Source organism: Chelonoidis abingdonii, chromosome 1, assembly GCF_003597395.2.
Source record: "Chelonoidis abingdonii isolate Lonesome George chromosome 1, CheloAbing_2.0, whole genome shotgun sequence".
Lineage (NCBI taxonomy): Eukaryota > Metazoa > Chordata > Testudines > Testudinidae > Chelonoidis > Chelonoidis abingdonii.
The window spans coordinates 275217501-275239259 of record NC_133769.1 but is presented as its reverse complement, the minus strand read 5'-3'; the positions used below and the strand labels follow the sequence as shown (position 1 = coordinate 275239259).

At 41.8% G+C, this 21759-nt stretch overlaps 1 protein-coding gene across 1 annotated transcript in view; it reads right to left on the bottom strand.

Moving 5' to 3' along the window:
• Nucleotides 1–21759, bottom strand: part of ABCC4 (ATP binding cassette subfamily C member 4 (PEL blood group)) — a 235733-nt gene that overhangs the window by 16781 nt on the left and 197193 nt on the right. Inside the window, exon 29 of the mRNA XM_032785946.2 lies at nt 16712–16817. Coding sequence (XP_032641837.1) covers nt 16712–16817 — 106 coding nt within the window. The remainder of the gene's footprint in view (nt 1–16711; nt 16818–21759) is intronic.

Below are 21759 nucleotides of genomic sequence, written 5' to 3'. Positions count from 1 at the left end.
TCCATAAATGGCTATTAGCCAGGATGGGTAAGGAATGATGTCCCTAGCCTCTGTTTGTCAGAGGATGGAGATGGATGGCAGGAGAGAGATCGCTTGATCATTACCTGTTAGGTTCACTCCCTCTGGGGCACCTGGCATTGGCCACTGTCGGTAGACAGATACTGGGCTAGATGACCTTTGGTCTGACCCGGTACGGCTGTTCTTATGTTCTTATGTAACATCTACAATATACTACTAGATTCACATCGTTTTCACTATACAGCATGCAAAGGTCTGCTACCACCTCTGGCCATGGGCAAAACAGTATGTTAAGAGATTACATGCTTCCAAGACTTTCACTTTCAGGTTTCTCACAGCAGCACAAACTTTAGCACGTTTTCTATTTGTCCATTCTTAAGAAACCAAAACAGCAAAGCTTGTGCCATCCGCTACTTTATCACAGTGTGTCTTGAAAGAATTATCCATGTCCTTTCCAAGCTCAGTGACCATGAAACTACAAATATTTCACCTGTAGGAGTCAGATCATACATAACTACTAGCTACTCATAGAATGTCCAGAACTCCAACAACTGTGACAAACATTTTCTTATGACCAGCCAGCAATGATAGGTTTCTTCAGTGTAGATAAATGGAGACCTAGCTTGGTTGCGACCCTTAGTTCAGCCATTTTCATGCTTGACAATCAACTTGTGGCTCAAATGACACTTGCAAATTGCCATGTTATGCCAGAAATTATCTGCTTAAGGTTTCAGTAACTGGTATGTCCTTTTCTGGTCAATGTTGGGTTTCTGCCAGAGCAAAAAAAATTGTTCTTTTTAGTCTGGTGCTGCTGCTATGTGGGGTTTATTACCTGTGGTTACCTCCAAAGGATCTGATGCCTCTGTCCTTCCCCCCTCCCCTCAAATTGTATTGATGGAAGTGCTCACAACAAACACAACTGTATGAATTTCTTTTTCAATCTGGACATAGATTATTTTTGTGGAGATGACAGACTTGAATCCATGAAACAGTCTTCACTTCTTTCAGTAACTCAAATCCAAGTCTTCACTTCGATGCTTCCACATAAAGACACTGCTTTAGCTCAATGTGCTCGCATTAGGAATTAACTGTTTCATTTAGATGACAGCAGAACCTTGCTGGGCATCCTACTGAAACTTAGTCTGACTCTTTCTTTAGGAGATCTCTTAGTGATGCCAACTCATCTGAGAGGTGTGGTTTGAACTTGGCAAGGCAAATCAACAATTTTCTTTTCAAGCTCAGCAGAATTCTGACTGTCTCACTTTAGAGACTGCTGCTGAGTTTGCTAGGCCAGGCCTGATACTTTCAGGTGAGAGAATGTGACTGGCATACTTTATTTCAGCTGTTTTGATAATACATTTGTCCAGATATCTGGAGCATAGCATGTGGCTCGGCATCGTTTTCCTCAGCACAAAGCACAAACATCAATATGTCCTCCTCAGCCCCACAAAGCACTGCAGAGCTTTAATCCAGGGTCTTTTGAAACACATCTTGAGCTGAATGAATACCAAACAGTAAGCTAGTAAACAAGTCTCTCTCTTGTGGGAAAGTAAACATGGTTAGTAAACCTAGCTAGAGAATGGTAATTCTATTTTGTGGAGAATTTTGAGATTTCCAAATTTGGTTTTGTTCCAATTTTCAGCCCAGCTCTACCAGAAGTTCCAGCTCCAGGACAGCCCACCTGGTGGGCTGTCAAGGAGCAAGGAACCCAGAAATCCCGGGCTGCCAAGAACTCATGAACCTGGTGGGTTACAAAGTAGCTGAGAGCCTGGAAGCTCAGGCTCCTTGGAAGCATGCCAGGAAGACTGCCAAAGAGAACTGGCTGGAATCCTGCCTGGTTTCCAGCAGAATTTTGTCAGAACTGAACAGTTTCTGCAAAATGTTTTGATTTTGATGTATTGGCAAATTCTGATGACAGAACATTTTGTCAAAAAATTTCCGAACAGCTCTAGTGATAAGTATTCAGTTTCTTTTCCAGTTTTTCCAGCCTTGCCTTTCAGACACTGGAAAACTGGGTATCCCAAGAATGTACTTTTCATTTCATCAAATGTATGCATCTGGTCCCATTTGATTCCCTTGTTCAGGTGTCATGGACAGGGCTGACTCCAGCTTTTTTGCTGCCCCAAGTGGTGAAGGGGAAAAAAAAAAAGAAAAACCCGATTGAGGTGTCACCGAAGAGGAAGGGAGGGAGCGAAGGACCCGCTGCTGAAGTCTGAAGCGCAGGGATTGAGCTGCCGCTGAACTGCCGCCAAAGACTGAAGCGGAGCAACAGAGTTGCCGCCGAAGCGCCACTGAAGAAGAAGAGAGGAACTGAAGGACCCACTGCCAAATTGCCTCTCCAATAATGGACAGAGTGCTGCCCCTTGCTATTGGCCATCCCAGGCACCTGCTTCCTTCGCTGTTGCTTGGAGCGATCCTGGTCATGGAACTCAACACAGCTGTGGCTCTCCTGTGTGCAGCTTCTCCTCTGCCACTGCATAGTTCAGTCACCTTCTCTATAGGATCATCTACTTTGACAATTACCTCTACATGTTCCAGTTTCAATATTTCATTACCTGACTGATGGATTTTTGTGCTGCAGCACAAGTGGGATTTTTCTTGGACCATGGTATATACTCTGAGACCTATTGGAATCTAGACCTTACTCTAGTGTTCTCTGGCCAATATTTTCAAAACTAGAAACCTAGCCTCTACAGAAGCTACTGATGCTTAGTACTTTTGAATAACGGTCATTTATTCAGGTGCCTAAATATGGATTTAGGAGCCTGACTTTAGGCTCAGAGGTTTGAAAATTTTACCCGCAAATAACTGCTGTAACTCTTAAAAAGATCTCTGTATTCTTTCAGTAGCCCATCTGTTTTGATTGGTGTCAATTGCACTAGAATTGTGATGTTTCCCACTGACCTTACCCAGTTGATCAGTTCATGATCCAGGATTGCTATACAGATGCTTCTTGGGTTTCTGTGCTTTTCTATATAATATTGTATACATTTTATACCCTCATTGTAGTTCTCTCCACTTCTGGATTTCAAGCTGTGCATGCAAATTGAACTTCTGCTCCTCAGGATGTTTCACGGTTTCCTAGTTCATGCTGGAGTCCTGCAAACTCTATAGTCTTGGCCAGATGATTTATCTCAGCCAGCTTTTGCAAATGCAGGGTTTCTGTCTCATGGTAATGCTTGCAGGAGTCAGTATATCCTTTAGGCAGTAACTCTTCACCACATAAATGATACTAGACAGAAACATTCAGGCAGAGAGAATCAACTTTCCTGGTGATATGTTCAGCTTCTAGAAGAAACTGCATTGCAACTAACTTCACACTTTTCTACAAGATCAAACCATCTATAAGGTCAGCTAAAAGAACTTGTAAGATTATCTATAATAATGACAGCCAATGATTTCCATTAACACAAAAAGCAAAAGATGAGACTGTAAATCATTGTATTCAGAGTGGTGCTTACACAGCATTTATCCTATCTACCAGCTTCCCCATTCAAACTGGTAAACTCATCCATACATGCAAGAAAAGCACAACAATATATAGGAACCTGGAATAAACTTTACCAAGGGCACAGTACATTAAAAAAAATATGAGGACAACTAGAGTGAAAGAGATTCATTAGAGTGCTTAAGAAATTATTTTTATTGACAGAGAACACAACTCTAGTTCACACGAATGATAGATAGAAAAATCAGTTGTAAATTGCTTGAGTAATAAGAAATTTCAATGGTTTCTCAATATAAACTAGCAAATGCTTTCAATTTAAAAAACAAAAGAACAATTCTTCACATGGATCCACCACTTTAAAGAGAATACATCAACACCACAGAACATGTGTCACTCTACGTTGCTCCTTCAAGAGTATCATTTCTTGTTTCTTATGCTTCTAAAAACTCTATGGCCTTTGTAGGATAAGTGATGTTATATTTTGTTACCTCTGCTTGGTATTTACAGACAGACATGAGGCCAGATTGGTGAAACAGCTGCTGATAAAACAGAGTGGATCAGACTAAGTCTAAGCAATGGATATTGGCTTATTGCTGTCTGAACTCTTGCGCTCTGGCTGTGAAGTACATTACAGTACTTTCACATTGTCTGTCTGGATATTAGTCATTTCAGGATGTAATCAAAACATGTTTTCCGTACAACAAAGTAACACTCCCCATAAGTTTGAAATTCCCTTTTACCAGAACGGAGAACTACATTTTTTTACATTAGAAGATGAAGTATTGTTTGCAGTGCACGCACAGTTTCCATATCAAAGAAACATTCCAGTGATATGAAAGTCTCCACGAGGGAAATATCACTATAATTCAGAAATTTGGCAAATATATCTCAGCACTTCAAAGATTCCTATAAGGCTTTCCTCATAGAAAAGCACCCATGATGCAGGGTTCAGAGAGGACAAAAGCATCAGGACTTGAGTATTTTTAGTTCTCCTGATGGCTCGCTGTGACTTTGAGCATGTCCCTTAATCTCTTTGTCCCTCAATTTACCCATCTGGAACATGGGAAGATTATTATTATGGTATTATTATTACAGGAGATGGGTTAGATGATCTGACCTAACAAGTCTTTTCCAATTCTAGTTTCAATAACTCTGAATACTTCCCTTCCTCGCAGGGTTGTTGAGGTTTAATTAATTAATGTTTGTACTGAGCTTTGAAATTTCCAGATGAAAGGTTCTGTATAATGCAAAATATTATTACTCATTGATGTGATTGTGTTGGAAAAGTATCCTCTTACACAATACAACTCTTCTCTCAATGATTTCAAGTGTTTGAAGTTTTGATAAACATATTTGTAATTAAGAAAGATATAGTGGAGATAATCTTAAGGCGTGACCTGGATTATGAAACCAGAAATATGGCTTTAGGGATGGAACTAGAATTAAAACAATTCCTAAGGCCAATTCTGTCTGTAGTTGGGTAAAAAGAATTCTGTTCTTCCTTCTTCTCTTTCAGTTAAGCTTCTTTCCTTTTCCAAAATAGAACAGATTACTATAATGTGTGTGTGAATAGAAGATTTGCCATTTTTACACCAACCTAACTTTTATATTTACTCATGACTTTCTCAAAAATTTGCTTGATCTAAAAATTTCCATGCTTGGACTCAGCCTAAACATGAATATTGTTGAAAGTTTTAGCCAACTCAATCTAGTCATTTACATATTTGAGCATTAAACAAAAACTAGCAACAACTTGTCCCCTATTCCAATTAGAAATGTGTTCTGGTTACTTTCACTATCCTTATCAAATACCATCATTACTTATGAAGGAAATATCAAATTTGTTTTGTTTTGCAGATAGCGTTTAGATATGTGGTTTAAGCCAGTTTTGTTTGGTTTAGTTAAGTGTGATTTCACTCCAAACTGTAAAAATCTCAGTTGTATGGGTCCAAATTACCAGTGTCACTGATTTTAATGTCAAATTTGCTAATGTTGCAAGTGACCATGTTGATACCAAATGCTAGCCCACAAACTCATCCTGGGCTCTGACAGTCAGTCTTGCATCGCTACTAAAGTTTCTGCAGGACATATTAAGCCTTCAGTATGCATGCTTCCCACTGTCTTCAGATTATGCCCCTTTTTAGGCTAATGGGGTTGTACAGGTTTTTGTTGAGGGTAGAACTCCACAGTTCAGCACTAGGGTCAGAATTTTTCTACAATTTCTTTGTGCACTATGGCTTTGTTAGGATATCTCATTCTCTGTGCATATACTGAATGCAAACAGTTGCACCTTGAAACTTATTAGCAGATTTTCTTTTAATTTAGCTTGGTTTTAGTAGAGCTAGTCAGGAATTTTTCAACAGAACAGTTTTTCATCAGATAATGTTTATTCACTGAAATCCAAATATTTTGCAGAACTGTACCGGTTTTGATGAAATGTTAACCACAAAAGGTTTCTCAGGTCCAGGATGGAATTTCTGGTCTGCCAGACCACCCCCATTCTGTATAGCGCATTGGTTATGCCACTCACCTGGAGTGGGGGGATCTACATTCAAGTCCCTGTTCTTCTGTTCTCCCACCTCTCAGATGAGTGCCCTAACTACCAGACTAGAGAAGGAGAACAAAGGCGAAACAAAATGATGATGATCAACAGATGGCTGTCAGTCAGTGGTGGTATAAGGAGGGCTTTGGGATGTTCGACCACTGGGAGGCATTCATGGACGGAGGTCTGTTCTCATGGGATGGACTTCACCTGAGTAGGGAGGGATATAGACGTCTGGGATGCAAGTTGGCTAAGTGATTAAAGAGCTTTAAACTAGGAACTCAGGTGAGACGGTTGGGAGATGCTCATGTAATATCCATGCCTAATTCTAACATCAATCTGGAGGAAAATCAAGTAAGAGAGAATACAGCAACAGACAAAGGAATAATAGAGAGTAGGAGAATGGACATCAAGCGAAAAGACAGTGCCAATACCAGTAAAGCTACCAGGCAGACATTACTGGCAGTAGAACGACTGTACCTAACTGGGTGAGGAATCTGGGTGAAGCCAAGCAGAAAAAACTAAGATGTTTATACACCAATGCAAGGACCCTGGGTAACAAAATGGAGGAACTAGGACTACTGCTGCAGGAAGTGAAATCAGATATTATAGAGATAACAGAAACATGTTGGAATAGTAAAGATTGGAGAACAGGTATTGAAGGGTATGTGCTATCCAGGAAAGACAGAAATAAAGGTAAAGGTGATGAAGTAGTACAGTATATTAATGATGAGGTAGACTGTAAAGAAATGAGAAGTGATGGAATGGATAAAAGAGAGTCTCTTTGGGCCCAAAATCACTTTGGGGAAGAAAGCTACCAAAAGCTCCCCTGGGTTAGTGCTTGCTACAGACCCCCACGATACAAGTTGGATATGGATAGAGACTTCTTTAATGTTTTTAATTAAATAAATACTACTGGGAAACGTGTGATTTAGAGAGACTAATTTCTCAGATACAGATTGGAGGACAAGTGATACTAATAATAGGAGGACCCATATTTTCCTGGATGTGAGAGCTGACAGATTTCTTCACCAAACAGTCACCAAATCTACAAGATGTGATGTCATTTTAGAATTTTTATTGGTGAATAGTGAGGACCTCACAGAAAAACCGGTTGTAGAGGAGAACTTTGGTTCAAATGATCATGAGCTAATTCATTTTAAACTAAATGGAAAGATAAACAAAAACAGATCTGCACTGAGGACCCTTGATTTCAAAAGGGCAAACTTTAAAATATTAAGGGAATTAGTTAGGGAAGGGAACTGGACTGAAGAACTCAAGGACCTGAATGCGGAAGAGGCTTGGAATTACTTCAAGTCAAAGATGCAGAAACTATCTGAAGCCTGCATCCTAAGAAGGGAAAAATATTCATAGAGAAGGATTCTAGATCAAGCTGGATGAACAAGCATCTCAAAAAGATGATTAAGAGAAAGCAGAGAGCCTACAAGGAATGGAAGATGAGATCGATCAGCAAGGAAAGTGACCTTGGAGGTCAGAAAGTGTAGCGGAAAAGTGAGAACTTCCAAAAGCCAAGCAAAATTGGACCTTGCAAAAGAAATTAAAACTAATAGTAAAAGGTTCTATAGCCATATAAATAAAAAGAAAAGGAAGAAAGAAGCACTGAAGATGTGGAGATTAAAGATAATCCAGGCATGGCCCAACACCTAAACAAATACTTTGTCTCAGTTTTTAATAAGTGTAATGAGGAATTTGGGAGCAGTGGCAGGGGGGCTAATGGAAATGAGGATATGAAGGAGAAATTGCCATATCTGAGGTGGAGGTCAAACTCAAACAGTTTAATGGAACTAAATCAGGGGGCCCAGATAATCTCCATCCAAGAATATTGAAGGAACTGGAACATGAAATTACAAGTCCAATAGCAAGGATTTTTAATGAATTTGTAAAATTGGGGGTTGTACCCTATCACTGCAGGATTGTTAATGTAGTTCCTATTTTTAAGAAAGGGAAAAAACGTGATCCAGGAAGCCTGTTAGTTTAACCTCCATTGTATGCAAGGTCTTGGAACAAATTTTGAAAGAGAAAGTAGTTAAGGACATAGAGGTAAACGGTAATAGAGATAAAATACAACATGTTTTTATGAAAAGTAGATGGTGACAGACCAAATTGATCTTTTTCTTTGAGAAAATAATTGATTTTCTAGACAAAGGAAATGCACTAGATCTAATCTACCTATATTTCAGTAAGGCATTTGATACAGTTCTACATGGGAAATTATTAGTTAAATTGGAGAAGAATGGGATTAATATGAAAATTGAAAGGTGGATAAGGAACTGGCTAAAGGGGAGACTACAATGGGTCATACTGACAGGTGATCTCTCAGGCTGGAGAGAGGTTACTAGTGGAGTTTCTCAGGGATTGGCCTTGGGACCAACCTTATTTAACATTTTTATTAATGACTTTAGCACAAAAAGTGAGAGTGTGCTAATAAAATCTGCAGATGACACGAAGTTGGGAGGTACTGCCAATATGGAAGAGGATCAGAATATCATACAAGAAGATCCGGATGACCTTGAAAGCTGGAGTAATACAAATGAGATGAAATTTATTAGTGCAAGGTCATGCACTTACCAACAACAAGAATTTTTGCTGTAAGCTGGGGATTTATCAGTTGGAAGCAACAGAGGAGAAGAAAGACCTGGGTGTATTGGTTCATCACAGGATGAGCTGCCAATGTGATGCAGCTGTGAAAAAAGCTAATGCAGTCCTTGGATGCATCAGTAGCGATTATACAAGGCACTGGTGAGACCTCATCTGGAACAGTATGTGAAATTCTGGTCTCCCATGTTTAAGAAAGATTAATTCAAATTGGAATAGGTGCAGAGAAGGGACACTAGAATGATCTAAGGAATGGAAAACCTACCTTATGAGAGGAGAATCAAAGAGCTTGGCTTCCATAGCTAAATGAAAAAAAGGCTGAGGGGAGATATGATTGCTCTCTTTAAATATATCAGAGTGATAAATACCAGGAAGAGAGAGGAGTTATTTAAGTTAAGCACCAACATTGACATAAGAGCAACGGGTGGGGCGGGAGGTAGGCAAAAAACCTCACTTGCTTCAAGACTGCGCTTGATGAGTTTATGGAGGGGATGGTATGACAAGACTGCCTACAATGGCATGTAGCCAATCTTCAACTGCTAGCAGCAAATACAGTAACTCCTCACTTAAAGTCATCCTCGTTAACATTGTTTCATTGTTACGTGAATTACGTCAATTAGGGAACATGCTCATTTAAAGTTGTGCGATGTTCCCTTATAATGTCATTTGGCAGCCGCCTGCTCTGTCCACTGCTTGCAGGAAGAGAGCCCGTTGCAGCTAGCTGGCTCGCGCATAGAAGCAGTGTGGAACTGCAGCCCCCCTATCAGCTCCCCACTCCTCTATGCTCCCTTTGCAGCAGCTGCCCAGCAGTCTAGCAATTGCAACTGTCTCTCCCCCCACTGCCATGTGCTGCTCCCCGAGATTCCAGCTTGATGTGCAGGGGGGAGGGGAGGAAGAGGGCGGCTAATGTCAGGGTGTCTCTCTCCCCCTGCTCCTGCACCCTGCTTACTCCATCTTCCATAGAGCAGGGGGGACACACGACAGGGCTCAGGACGGAGGGAGCTTGCTGGCAGCAGCTGCGGTCCCAGCAAGCTGATCTAATTAACAAGGCAGTGTACTTTAAGGGAAAATGTGCATCTCTCTCTCTCAAACACACCCACATTCTGTCTGTCTCTGTCTCCCCTCCCTCCACTCCTGCTGCCTTAGAATATGAGAGTTAACCCTTGAGGGCTCAGCCAATTGCTAGTTCATCATTTAGCAGTAAGGCATTCCTGGGAAATATCCCTCCCTGTAACTCCTCCACCTCAACCAAGCTTCACAATCATCATAACTGTGTTCCAGTATTAAATTGTTTGTTAAAAACTTAGAGGGGGTGTGTGTGTGTGTGTGTGTGTGTGTGTGTGTGTGTAATATAGTCTTATCTGATGAAAAAAATTCCCTGGAACCCAACCTCATCAATTACATTAATTCTTATGGGGAAATTGGATTAGCTCAACATCGTTGCGCTTAAAGTTGATTTTTTCAGGAACATAACTGTAATGTTAAGTGAGGAGTTACTGTATCCCCAGTGGCCAGTGAAGGGATATTAGATGGCAAGGGCTCAGAGTTACCAGAGATAATTATTTCCTCGTGTCTGGCTGGTGGATTCTGCCAAAATGCTCAACTGACTGCCATATATGGGGCTGGGAAGGAATTTTTTCTCCTGGTCAGATTGGCAGAGCCCCTGGGAGTTTTTTGCCTTCCTTCTGCAGCATGGGGCATGCAGGTCACATGCAGGTTTAAATTAGTGTAAATGGTGGATTCTCTGTAACTTGAAGTCTTTAAATTATGATTTGAGAACTTCAGTAACTGAGCCAGAGGTCATGGGTCTATTACAGGAGTGGGTGGGTGAGGTTCTATGGCCTGAAATGTGCAAGAGGGCAGAGCAAATGATTATGATGGTGTCTTCTGGCCTTTAAGTCTATGAGACTATTGGGTATTCTGGGTGATTCTCTCTCAGTGTCTTCTGTCAGAGCAGTTCCACTACATCCTAGAGCAGTGCCCTAATCAGTGGGATATAAAATCAGTCTCCTGCTCTTGCTCTCTGTACTAATAAATATTTAATACAAAGTGGAAAACCAATGGACTATTCTGGGTTGGTGTTATTCTCTCTCACCAAAATTTCAAAAAGGTTATGGTTCTGTCTGGTATATAACGGGAAAATATTTGAAATTTTCACAAGGCAAGAAAACAGTTTCCTGCCTAGCTCTAGTTATTAGATTTTGGTGAGATTTATAAAACAAGCCCAGCTTGAAGAAAGTCAGTTCAGCAAGTCTAAAGTTATGTTTGAAGTCTGCACTTGAATCCTGATAAGTTATTGAAAACCTATAATTTGAGACAGCATAAATTTGGGATGGCCTAGAATTGGAGGCAGTTTTCATAAGGAGCAGAAAAATATAAAAGGAGAAGAAAATTACAAGTCCTGGAAGATACATAGCTCATTTCCATGTTTGTATTTTTACTCTTACACCTCCGCCCACCCCTGCAATTTGTATCATGTTATTTTCAGGGTTGTGGCCCTTCAACAACACCTCGTTGGAGTGTTGACAGAGCTGCATGCTTATTCTGGGTCTGGTCACTTAAGTGGGGGAACTCAAAAGCACTCCGAAGGGGCTGGATTCTCAGCCCTCCGGCCAAGTTCCTTAGGACGCTTACCCCTTTTGGGATCCCAGGGAACAAACAACTTAGGAGTAGCAACATACGTGAAGGAAAAAAGGACTATATAGACAGTCCCTGCCAGGCCTGTCAGAAGGGCCTTGGATAGTTCACCAACAGTGGAAGGAATAAGATACAGCCTCCTTTGCCTCATGTGACTTGGGCTTTCTTTTTAGCGAAAGTATAGGCTCTGCTGTCTGCCAGGCTTTTCTCTGGGAGCTAGAAAGTTGAGCATTCAGTTGTCTTCTCAGAGCTCCTCCTCCTCCTCCATTCTTGACATTACTCACAAGTGTGGACCACTCCAGCACAGAGCAGCTCCTTAACCCCTTCCGGCCTGGTGTGGACTTTACATACCTTGTCACAGTTACACATTTGAATTTAAGAAATAACACATTATAATATTGAGAGCCCATATCTGAAAATATGTGCACAAAGGGAATATAGTTAAGGTTAATTATTTAGCCTTAACTTTTGAAATTTTTTGACTTTTAAGTAATTTGTTTATTAACCTGAATCATCCATTAAGGCTAGTTTGCATGCATGGAATATATTTATTTAGGGCTACCAGATGTGCTACTTCCACAATGAAGAATAGTATCTTGTTGTTGTAAGAATACAGAACACTGTTTTGGTTTTCGTTTGTTTTTTTACAATTTCAGAATCCTTCTAGCCTCTTTTATATGGCACTTCCCATAAGGTTCATGTATATATGAATGCAGATTTTTAAGTATACTTTTGTTTAAAAGTATCTCTTCCATAGGCACTGCCGTTTAGCCTCTGACTGACAGAAGCTGGGAGTGGATTACTTGATGATTGCCCGTTCTGCCTCTCTGAAGCACCTGGCATTGGCCACTGTTGGAAGACAGAATTCTGAGCTAGATGCACCATTGGTTTGACCCAGTACAGTCGTTCTTATATTCTTATTTTCAATGGTGTACAATGCTTCTGATCTTTTGGAGGCAGAGCCAATAGTTTCATCTGGGTGTCTTTCTTGCTGCTAGTGTAGTGAGAGAAGATTAAGTCTCATTCATAGCTACTGGAAACCAACTGTAAGTGGCTCCGAGCCAGAAAAAGCTCTGTGTAGTGACTTGAAGGAAAGAGGTTTCTTAATGGCTCACAATAGGTATTAAATTACTCGTTCTTTCTGTACTATGTTTCTCCCCTGCAAATTCTTGCAGAATTCTCAAGCCAACAATGTGGACTAGTAAAGCTTGCTGAGCCTATAGGACACTTTGTAAATCCTCTCCTTAATACAATCTAGAAAGGACAGCAAAACCATTCCAAGAGCAGTCAGATTGGATTGTATGTGGACATAAAGGGTATTTAAAGGAAAGGGGTCTGTAATATAAGCTAAAAGGAAACAATAAAACACCAGAAATAGCAAGCTAACCCTAGAGCTACAACAAAGGAACTATCTTTAGTCATAAGAGAGTGAGCAGTATGGGAAGAAAGAATATTTTTAATTTGTCTATCTTGCTCCAGTATTATAGCAAATGAGTAAATAAAGAATTAAGTAGCTATCATTATGACTGTACCATGTTTAATAACATGAAAAGATCTTTATAAAATAGCATTTTGAACATAACATGTTAATGGTGCCTATGAACCAAAATTAGTGGAAATCCCTTTGGATAGCCAACATATAAACAAAGCCATTAATTAGGTTGCAGTTGTTTCCGAACACGCGTTTTGTTCAACATAGTGACAGTAAACAAAACCAGATCAATCTTTGTGGGGAAGTATTCACCAGTGAAGAAATACTTAATTATTACACCGTAAGCATTTGCAGTTACATGACTTATTATGACAATATTTATGAAGTGACTACCCAGCAGTAAACTATAATCTGTCAATTCATAGCCTAATGTTTATGACGCTCCAAAACACCAACAGGCACAGATGCTTCATTTTTGTATACACCACACAACCATTACAAGCCTTGACTATTGGTTCAAAATATGTTTATGGTGCCCAAGAGGAAAAAATAACTAGTGAGAATAAAAACACTCCCTATTTCAGCTTTTATGAGAGAAAAAGTTTAATAAAGATGGTTCTATTAATATCACCCTCATCTAGGGGGGAGAGTGTACTTCAGTCTTCAGCTCTGTAAAATCTTGACCCTTCTGTTCAACCATAAGGTGACCTCTAGTGTCATTTCTATTGTTTCTTTTTGTGATGTACATGCCAGGGATAGCTCTAGCTTTCTTGCTGCCCCAAGCACGGCAGGCACGCTGCCTTCGCGACTTGCCTGCAGGAGGTCCCCGGTTCTGTGGATTCGGCGGCTTGTCTGCAGGAGGTCTGTCAGTCCCACGGCTTCAGCATATCCACCACCAAATTGCTGCCGAATCCGTGGGACCACGGACCTCCTGCTGGCAAGCCACCGAGGGCAGCCTGACTGCCGCCCTCGCAGGGACCGGCAGGGTGCCCCCCGGGGCTTGCTGCCCCAGGCACGCACTTGGAGCGCTGGTGCCTGGAGCTGCCGCTGGTACGTGCCCACAAAGGCCCTCGTCTTACAATTAATAACACGTGGGTGGATAGCTGTGCCAATGCAGAGTTGCATTAACTTGACTGAGGCTCTGTGCAAGAGTAGCAGTCTGCTGTGAGCTACCAACTGCATAATTGGGACCTAAGAAATGAGCTGAGGTGACAGATCCACATCTAGTAAACCACTTAACACCTGGCCGTTGCTTTCACTGACCACTATCAAGCTAGTTTCAAACCAATCAACAAGACATTATAGGCTCCATATCTTTTGTCCCAGATCAATCTCAAACCAAGATCTATTGACACAGTGCAGTCAAGAGGACATGAGCACCATCATTGCCAGGAGGTGTGGGAGATGGAAACTGATTCCATCACCAGAGTAGCACTAAGATGGACACCTGAAGGCAAGCGAAAACGAGGACACCCCAAAACAACATGGTGAAGAACTGTGGAAGCTAAGCTGAAAAACCTGGGGCACAGCTGGGGAACCACTGAAAGACTTGACAGAAATAAACAGGAGTGGAGGAGCTCTGTCACTGCCCTAAACACCAGAGGTGTAAAGGGAACATGATGATGATAATGATGATGATCCATTCCATTCTCTTAACATCATGCTGACCTCCATCTTGATGTACTATGTCTATATCCCGTTTTCAAGGTTCTTATAGTAAGACAGCACAGATGACTGAAGAAACTGAGGCAGAAAATAACGAACTGAGATACAATTTACATAGATATTCAATGGGAGGAAACAATCTGGAAAGCAATACTTCTAACAGAGGGCTAGAAGACACAGAGCGGAACAAAGGACCAAATCAGACACAAGTTTGCAATACAATATGGGAGCAAAATAGGCCAATACAAATTTAGGCTGCTCAGACACAACAATGACAGAGCAGGGAAGCAACAGTCCTTCTCTATATAGCAGAGACAACTGCACATGAAATGTTGTTTGCAGTTCTGTACACATCAATGCCAGAAAGATCCTTACAAATTGGAAGAAGTTCAGAGAACAGAAACAACAGTGATTAATAATTAGGAATTTGGAGAGACTTACTTACAAGGAAAGACTTAAATATCTCACTTGAGTATTCATAGTTTGGTTTGGTGACTATAAAAGAGGAGGTACAAATATTTGAATGCTGCAGAAGACATCAAGGAAGGAAAGTTATATCAGGATGGTACCAGGAAGTACCCATACTATAATGTGATGAAATTAAGAATATATATAAAATATCAATACAAATCTTCTCATATTGCAGTTGAAAAATCTCTCAAGGGAAGTGGTGGAAACCCTAACACCAGCTAGGACATTTATTTGGGGAAACACTAATTCAGGGTTTGGCAACCTCTGGCATGCAGCTCGCCAGAGTAAGCATCCTGGGGGGCCAGGCCAGTTTGTTTACCTGCCGTGTTGGCAGGTTCGGCCAACCGCAGCTCCCACTGGCCGTGGTTAACCGTCCCAGGCCAATGGGGGTGGTGGAAAGCCATGGCCAGCACATCCCTTGCCCGCACCGCTTCCCGCCGCCCCCATTGGCCTGGCACGATGAACTGCAGCCAGTGGGAGCTGCAGTCAGCCGAACCTGCCAACGTGGCAGGTAAACAAACTGGCCCGGCCCGCCAGCGTGCTTACCCTGGCGAGCTGCGTGCCAGAGGTTGCCGACCCCTGCACTAATTCATGTACTGTAGGCAGGGCAACGTGCATGCAATGGCTCTGGAATTCAATTTTTGTTACAAAATTAATCTCCAGAATCTGTTCCCATATAAGCAGCAAAGAATCCTATGGCACTTATAGACTAACAGACATTTTGGAGCATGAGCTTTCGTGGGTGAATACCCACTTCGTCAGATGCATACCCACTTCATCAGATGTATTCATCCACGAAAGCTCATGCTCCAAAACGTCTGTTAGTCTATAAGGTGCCAAAGGATTCTTTGCTGCTTTTACAGATCCAGACTAACACGGCTACCCCTCTGATACTTGTTCCCATATAAGACACATTATGTTATTAGCCCTTATGTTTGTGAAGATAACCTTGAAGAAGTTAACTGAGCGTAAACCAATGCAGTAATACCGGCCTGACAGTGCAGACAACCTGAAACAATAATCCCAAGAGTTGTGAATTGTTTAATTCATCTCAGAGTCCACAATTCTGTAGACACGAATTTGGCATGTTCCAAAATATTCAGCATTTTTGCTAAATAAGTCAGCATTTTACTAAAGCCTGGTGCCGGATATTTTCTCTTCTATCTCCCTGGCCTACCAAACCCTTCCTGCAACCTTCCCTACTAAGGGTAGTTATTCCTTCAAGCCTGGAAGCCCAAAATGTCCAGTTTGCACCCAGGAAGTAAGATTGTGGAGGCTGGGGGCAGAGATAAGGGTGATGGAGGGAGATCAGGTACCAGAAGTATAAGCTGGGAAGCGGGGCTGTTTGGAGAACAGCAAAGCAACTGAGCACGGGGAAGCTGAGCAGAGGAGCTGCTAAAGCTACCTACTGTCCCCTCGCACACAGGGGAGGAAGAATTTTATGAGCCAGGCTAAACAACATTGCAGGAGCCAAGGCCCAGGGACTGCAGCCAAGTTGCTGGGAGAGCACAGCAGAAATATCCCCTCCTGAAAAATAATCAACGGTTTGCACTTCACAGAGTCTTTTTCAGGTATGAGCTGGGGGCAGCGAGAGATGGCAATGAAAGATATTTAAGAAATTTATATGTCTGCAGAGTACATGGGACCCTGACTGTAGAGTACAATGCTGCATCAGCAGAGAGTGTGACTGGGTGATCTAATAGGTCTTTTTCCATCCTTAACTTCTATGAGCTGCTAGTCAAGGTAGTTTTCCATAGATTTATATTTGCCAAAACCACCTTCTCTTCCTCCCCGGATCAGACTAACACCCCACCCCCACCCCCACCCCGTCTATTCAAACTTATTTAGAGGGAACTTGAACCAATGCTGTTAACTTTCTTACCATAATCTTGTCACTGTCGATAATGGTGTTCAACCTGTGTGCAATGGTCAGCACAGTGCACTGGGCAAACTTTTCATGGATTGTCTTTTGAATCAACTCATCCGTTCTGAAACACAGAAAGAGCAGCGGAAATGGAAGTGAGAGAGCTACATGAATGATCTGACTGCAGAGAAGTTCTATGATTGTACTGTAAATAACTGTAACATCAGGAAATACTAATTTGCAGAGGTGCTGGAGTATGTCCTTCCTTCAGTATGGTTTGGCACATCATGAAACAAACCCAAAAGGAGGATTCTGAAGGTTAAGGATGAAAATGTTTCTTTTTCAAAGAATTTCCACTATCATGTGCATCAAAGATCAGCGGTTAAAGCAAGATGGAACTGGGGGAGAGAATGGCTCAGTTTCTTCTCCCTGACTTGAGGGATCGGCACCTGCTCCCACCTCTCCTCAGCTAGTGCAGTAAGAGATCCCACTGCTTTAATCACCAAGCTAAATCACATCCACGCAAAGGTCTCACACTATATACATCTTCCAAAATGTCAATCTGACTTTTATTTTGTGTCTGAATGAGAGTATCTACAATAAGCAAATATCCCCTATTGAAATTAACCCAGCAATATAAAAATATCCATATATTACATAAAAGACATCTCTTTAGTAGTTCAGGACCCCCAATCTCTCTTCAGCAAAGAGGACAGCCCCGTGAATATGTTTGTTACCTAGAGATGCAAGACATAAAGATAGCAGAACATCAGCTTCCTGTGGAACCAGGACTTTGGAGTCACATGGTACCAGAAGCCCAGCATAGGTGGAGCCTTCCTTGGAGTTTTCTGAAGAAACTGCCTCTTAAGAAGGACCCTGTCTTCTCCCAAAGGAGAAAAGTCAGGAGCAGTAGAACTGCCACTGAGGCAGGGTTACAGGGTACAGCTGAGCTTCCTCCTCACTCATTCCTCATTTCCCCTGGAGCCAGACTTTTCGAGCACTCTTGTCCCAGAAGCCCTAGACCACAGGCAAGCCCTTCTGGCACCTTCAAACCCCAAACCATGGTAGTATTAGAGCATTTAATCCATAACCAATAGGTTTTCCGCCCTCTTCTCAGACACCAACTCCTGCTATTCTCTACGATGCTGTCCAAGGGGGAAAACCAGGGCCCTGACAATCTCTTAGTCATCTGGGAGACAGTAGCCCAGACAAGAGAGAAGGTCCTACTATCTGAAGCAGTTGAGAGGAAAGTTTATATACATCCCTTCTCTCCAATAATTCTAGACAGAAGGGTGGTTGGAGATGGTCTATATAGAAGAGAGGGGGAAACAATTTTTAAAAAAGAAGTTCAGAACCATTTTTACTGATGGCTTATTAGGGAGCACAAGGAGTTATAGCTTAATAAAAAATTCTGAAAACAATTAAAAATAAAGTTTAAACAATTTGGAACTTTCAAGTTGTGCCCATTGCCAGCCTTTGTAGCCACATGAGCTTACTATCATGCTTGTCCTTCTTTTCTTCCTATTGTTTGTTGCACTCTCTTGTTGCATCTTTTATTAGTAAGTTCTTCAGGGCAGATGCCATGTTTACTTATATTTTGGACAGAATCTAACACAATGGGGCCTTGATCCCTAATAATAAACCAATGGCTGCATGCATGTGCAGTTTCAAAAAGTTCTGAAAATGAGGTTGCCAAAAGAAGAGTTAATCATATTAATTAGAAAAAAGCAGGGGGTGGGGATGGGGAGGGGCATACTTAAAACAGCACAGGTTACAAAATAATATAGAACCTATCATTGATAGGTACTGAGACAGATTCACCACAAGATTTATGCAGATTTCAGAGGAGAGTCTGCTGAAAGGAAGGGGAAAAGGGGGTTGTGGTGGTTGAAAGAAGCTGCAACTTTATCTTCAACAAAAGGAGAGAAGGAAGCAAGCACAGCCTCAAAAAAGACCCCTCCCAGATTTAGATGGAAAATGAGTGTGGGCCAGAGAGCCTGGGTTGACTGAGTGCAAATGATGTTTCCAGTGTGAATTACAGCTACCCACCCAGTGAAAAACTGAGGCAAAGTAGCAGTGGTTTTGTCATTTCTCAGGGTGAATTCACACTGGGATCAGGCACCTCTGTCGACCAGCTTCAGTACAGCCCCGATCCTTCACGTATGTTTGAAAACAAAAACCTGATCTGAACGTTAACCAAATAACTAGCTGACAAGGAAACCCAACCAATGGTGAGCCAGAGCCGGTTTGCACTGGTTTGCGGGAACCAGTTGTTAAATTTAGAAGCCGGTTTAGAACTGGTTGTCCTGCGCGGACTTCAAAATTTAACAACCGGTAAGTTGAGGTGACCTAGGAGCTTAGCTAAGGGGGAAGCAGAAGGAGTGGCCCCCTGAGCACATTATCCAAAAGTGGTGCCTTAGGCGGCGACCCATCGGTGCTCCAGCTCCCTGCCCCACCCCCTAGCCCCAGCTCACCTCTGATCTGCCTCCACCTCCTACCCGAATGCTCTGCCCCACTTCTCCCCCTGCCCCCCAGCTTCCCATGAATCAGCTGTTCGCGCGGGAAGCCTGGGAGGACAGAGAAGCAAGCAGCAACTTCACGCTCAGGCCCAGCGAGGTGGGACAGTCAGAGGGCGGGGAACAGGGGGGTTGAATGGGGGGAGGGGACCAAGGGGGGAAGTCAGGAAGGAGGGGTGGTTGGATGAGGTGGGAGGGGACAGTGAGGGGACAGGGAGAAGGTTGGTGGATGGGGCAGAGGGCGCATCAAGGAACGCGGGGGGTTGGATGGGGCAGGAGTCCCGGGGGGGGGGAGGTGGGCCACAGAAGGGAACCGTTTGTTAAGATTTTGGCAGCTCATCACTGAACCCAACCCTATTTTAATTAAATGTCATGTAAACAGATTTATCTGGGGATGAAACAGGGATGTAAATTCTTCAGAAAGTTTCACAAGTCTCAATTACTGGAGATTTTTCAAGACATAACGCCGGAAATAAAGTGATTCATAGACTTTCCAACTGTAATGCCGAGGGTTTCATGTGCAACTGAAGAATCATTTAACTACTACAGAATTAATTTTATTCATGGGGATAAAATTTCCAACTTTATGATCACGAAGAAAAGCTAAAATTGTGCTAAATTTCCATCAATCATCATGTGAAATACTTAGACCACCAGGCTTATGTAAACTTTCATATTTAGACCATTTCCTATTTGGCAATAGACTGCAGTATTTCCTGATGTGCATCCTATTAGGTTGTACTGTTTAAAAGTCCCACTACCACAGCTATGCCTGAGATTTTAAGAAAACGGTAGTGCAAACTGCAGTGCAAACCAACTCAAAGAAGAAACTCCAAGTTAAAGTTGATACTTCTTCAATCATTTGTATTGTAATGCTTATGGTTGCTATTAGTAAACATTTACTTTATTGCAGTATACCTGCAGCACATGTCAAGTAAGATAATTTAAATGGATAGTGCAAATAAAAAAATAAAGATGTCAAAATGAGAAGGATGAATGAGAGGGTATGAAATTTCCATTGGTCTGATTACATCACAGATAATATCACCTTTTAGCCAAAAATAAGCTAGCAGCCCAAAATCTATGGAGAAGGAAAGGTACTTTCTCTAAAGGTTTTAGAAATGAAATGCATGCTTCACTGCAAAGCTTCTTTGCTGGCACCACTTCTCTCCCAGAAAGAGGTTACAAAAATGAGTCATGGGCAGATACCTCAGTGGAAGGATGAATGTGTGTTTCTGGATTCCACGGGAACCAGGAAGAAATCTATAATTGCTAATGCTAGGTGTTTCGTTTTGTTTTTTAATACAAGTGAAAATAAAATAGCCCATTTCTTCTGTGGAAAAAGGAGTGCCACCTTGGCTATTGGCAGTATAAGAACTGCTTCCAGAATTAGAGACTTGTTATAGGTAAACAAGGTACAGTTAACTGCAGTTGGGAGGATTTCACTGGACATAGCCCTTACATTTTTGAAGTTTGGCATTCTGATAAAGAAAGGTAACTTCCCTCAGCACTGGACCATTACACATTTTGCCAGTCTCTCACACAGTACTAAAACAGTTTGGCAATATGCAGCACTGCAGTGGTGGAAGTAACTGTGTATTGTGTATAGAATGACCCACTTCTTTGGGGAAATCAAGAGTTTGTACTACCCCCTCAGAAATGGCCACAAAATCTGTAGGTTTTGCATGTGGCAATATGTTCACAACTCCTCAGTCAGCTTTTCTCTTTCTGCTAGCACCCAAATTTAATTTTCCTCAGGGAAACTGCAATCATTGGCACTCCAAAATGACCTACAGTGAGCAAATAAAAAACCAAACAAGCCCCAATCCCACAAGCTGATCCTCACAGGTCACCTGCATTGATCTGCACTGATCATCTTGCATGATTAAAGCATTACTCGCCTTTGCCATGATGCCTGCAAAAAGCTTGACAACAGTTAGGTTGCTGGTGTGCAGAGAACTCTGCCTATCCTGCTGACCAATACTGTCTCATTGTTTCTTTGTACTCTGCCGACTGTCTATATCCATCTGTTATCTAATCTTATACACAGATTGTAAGTTGCTTGGAAAAGGGACCATCTCTTTGTTCTGTGCTTGTACACTACTTAGCACCATGGGGTCCTGTTCCATAACTAGACCTCCTACATGCTGTGGTAATTCAAATAAATAATAATATTAGGTATAGCGCGCTGGAGTACTACAGGCAAGACTTCTCAATAACGCTGTTCAGATCCTTATTATATCTGGAATTGATTATTGTAACTCCTTTTATATCTGAATATCAAAGCAACTCCACTGATTGCAGCTAGTGGAAAAACATGTACTGAATGACCAGTCATGAACATATAGCATAAATTCTTCGACTAGTGAGTGAACGACAATTTGCTTTGATGATAAAATATTAAATGCATCTATTTGAGAGACTTGCTGTTTTATTGTCCTTTGATTTTCTCAAACCATAGTTTGGTGGAACTATCTGTTCAGCTCAAACTGATGCAGCATATTTGCAGTGTTTTCAAAAAATATGGTCTCTAATTTACTTATTCCCACC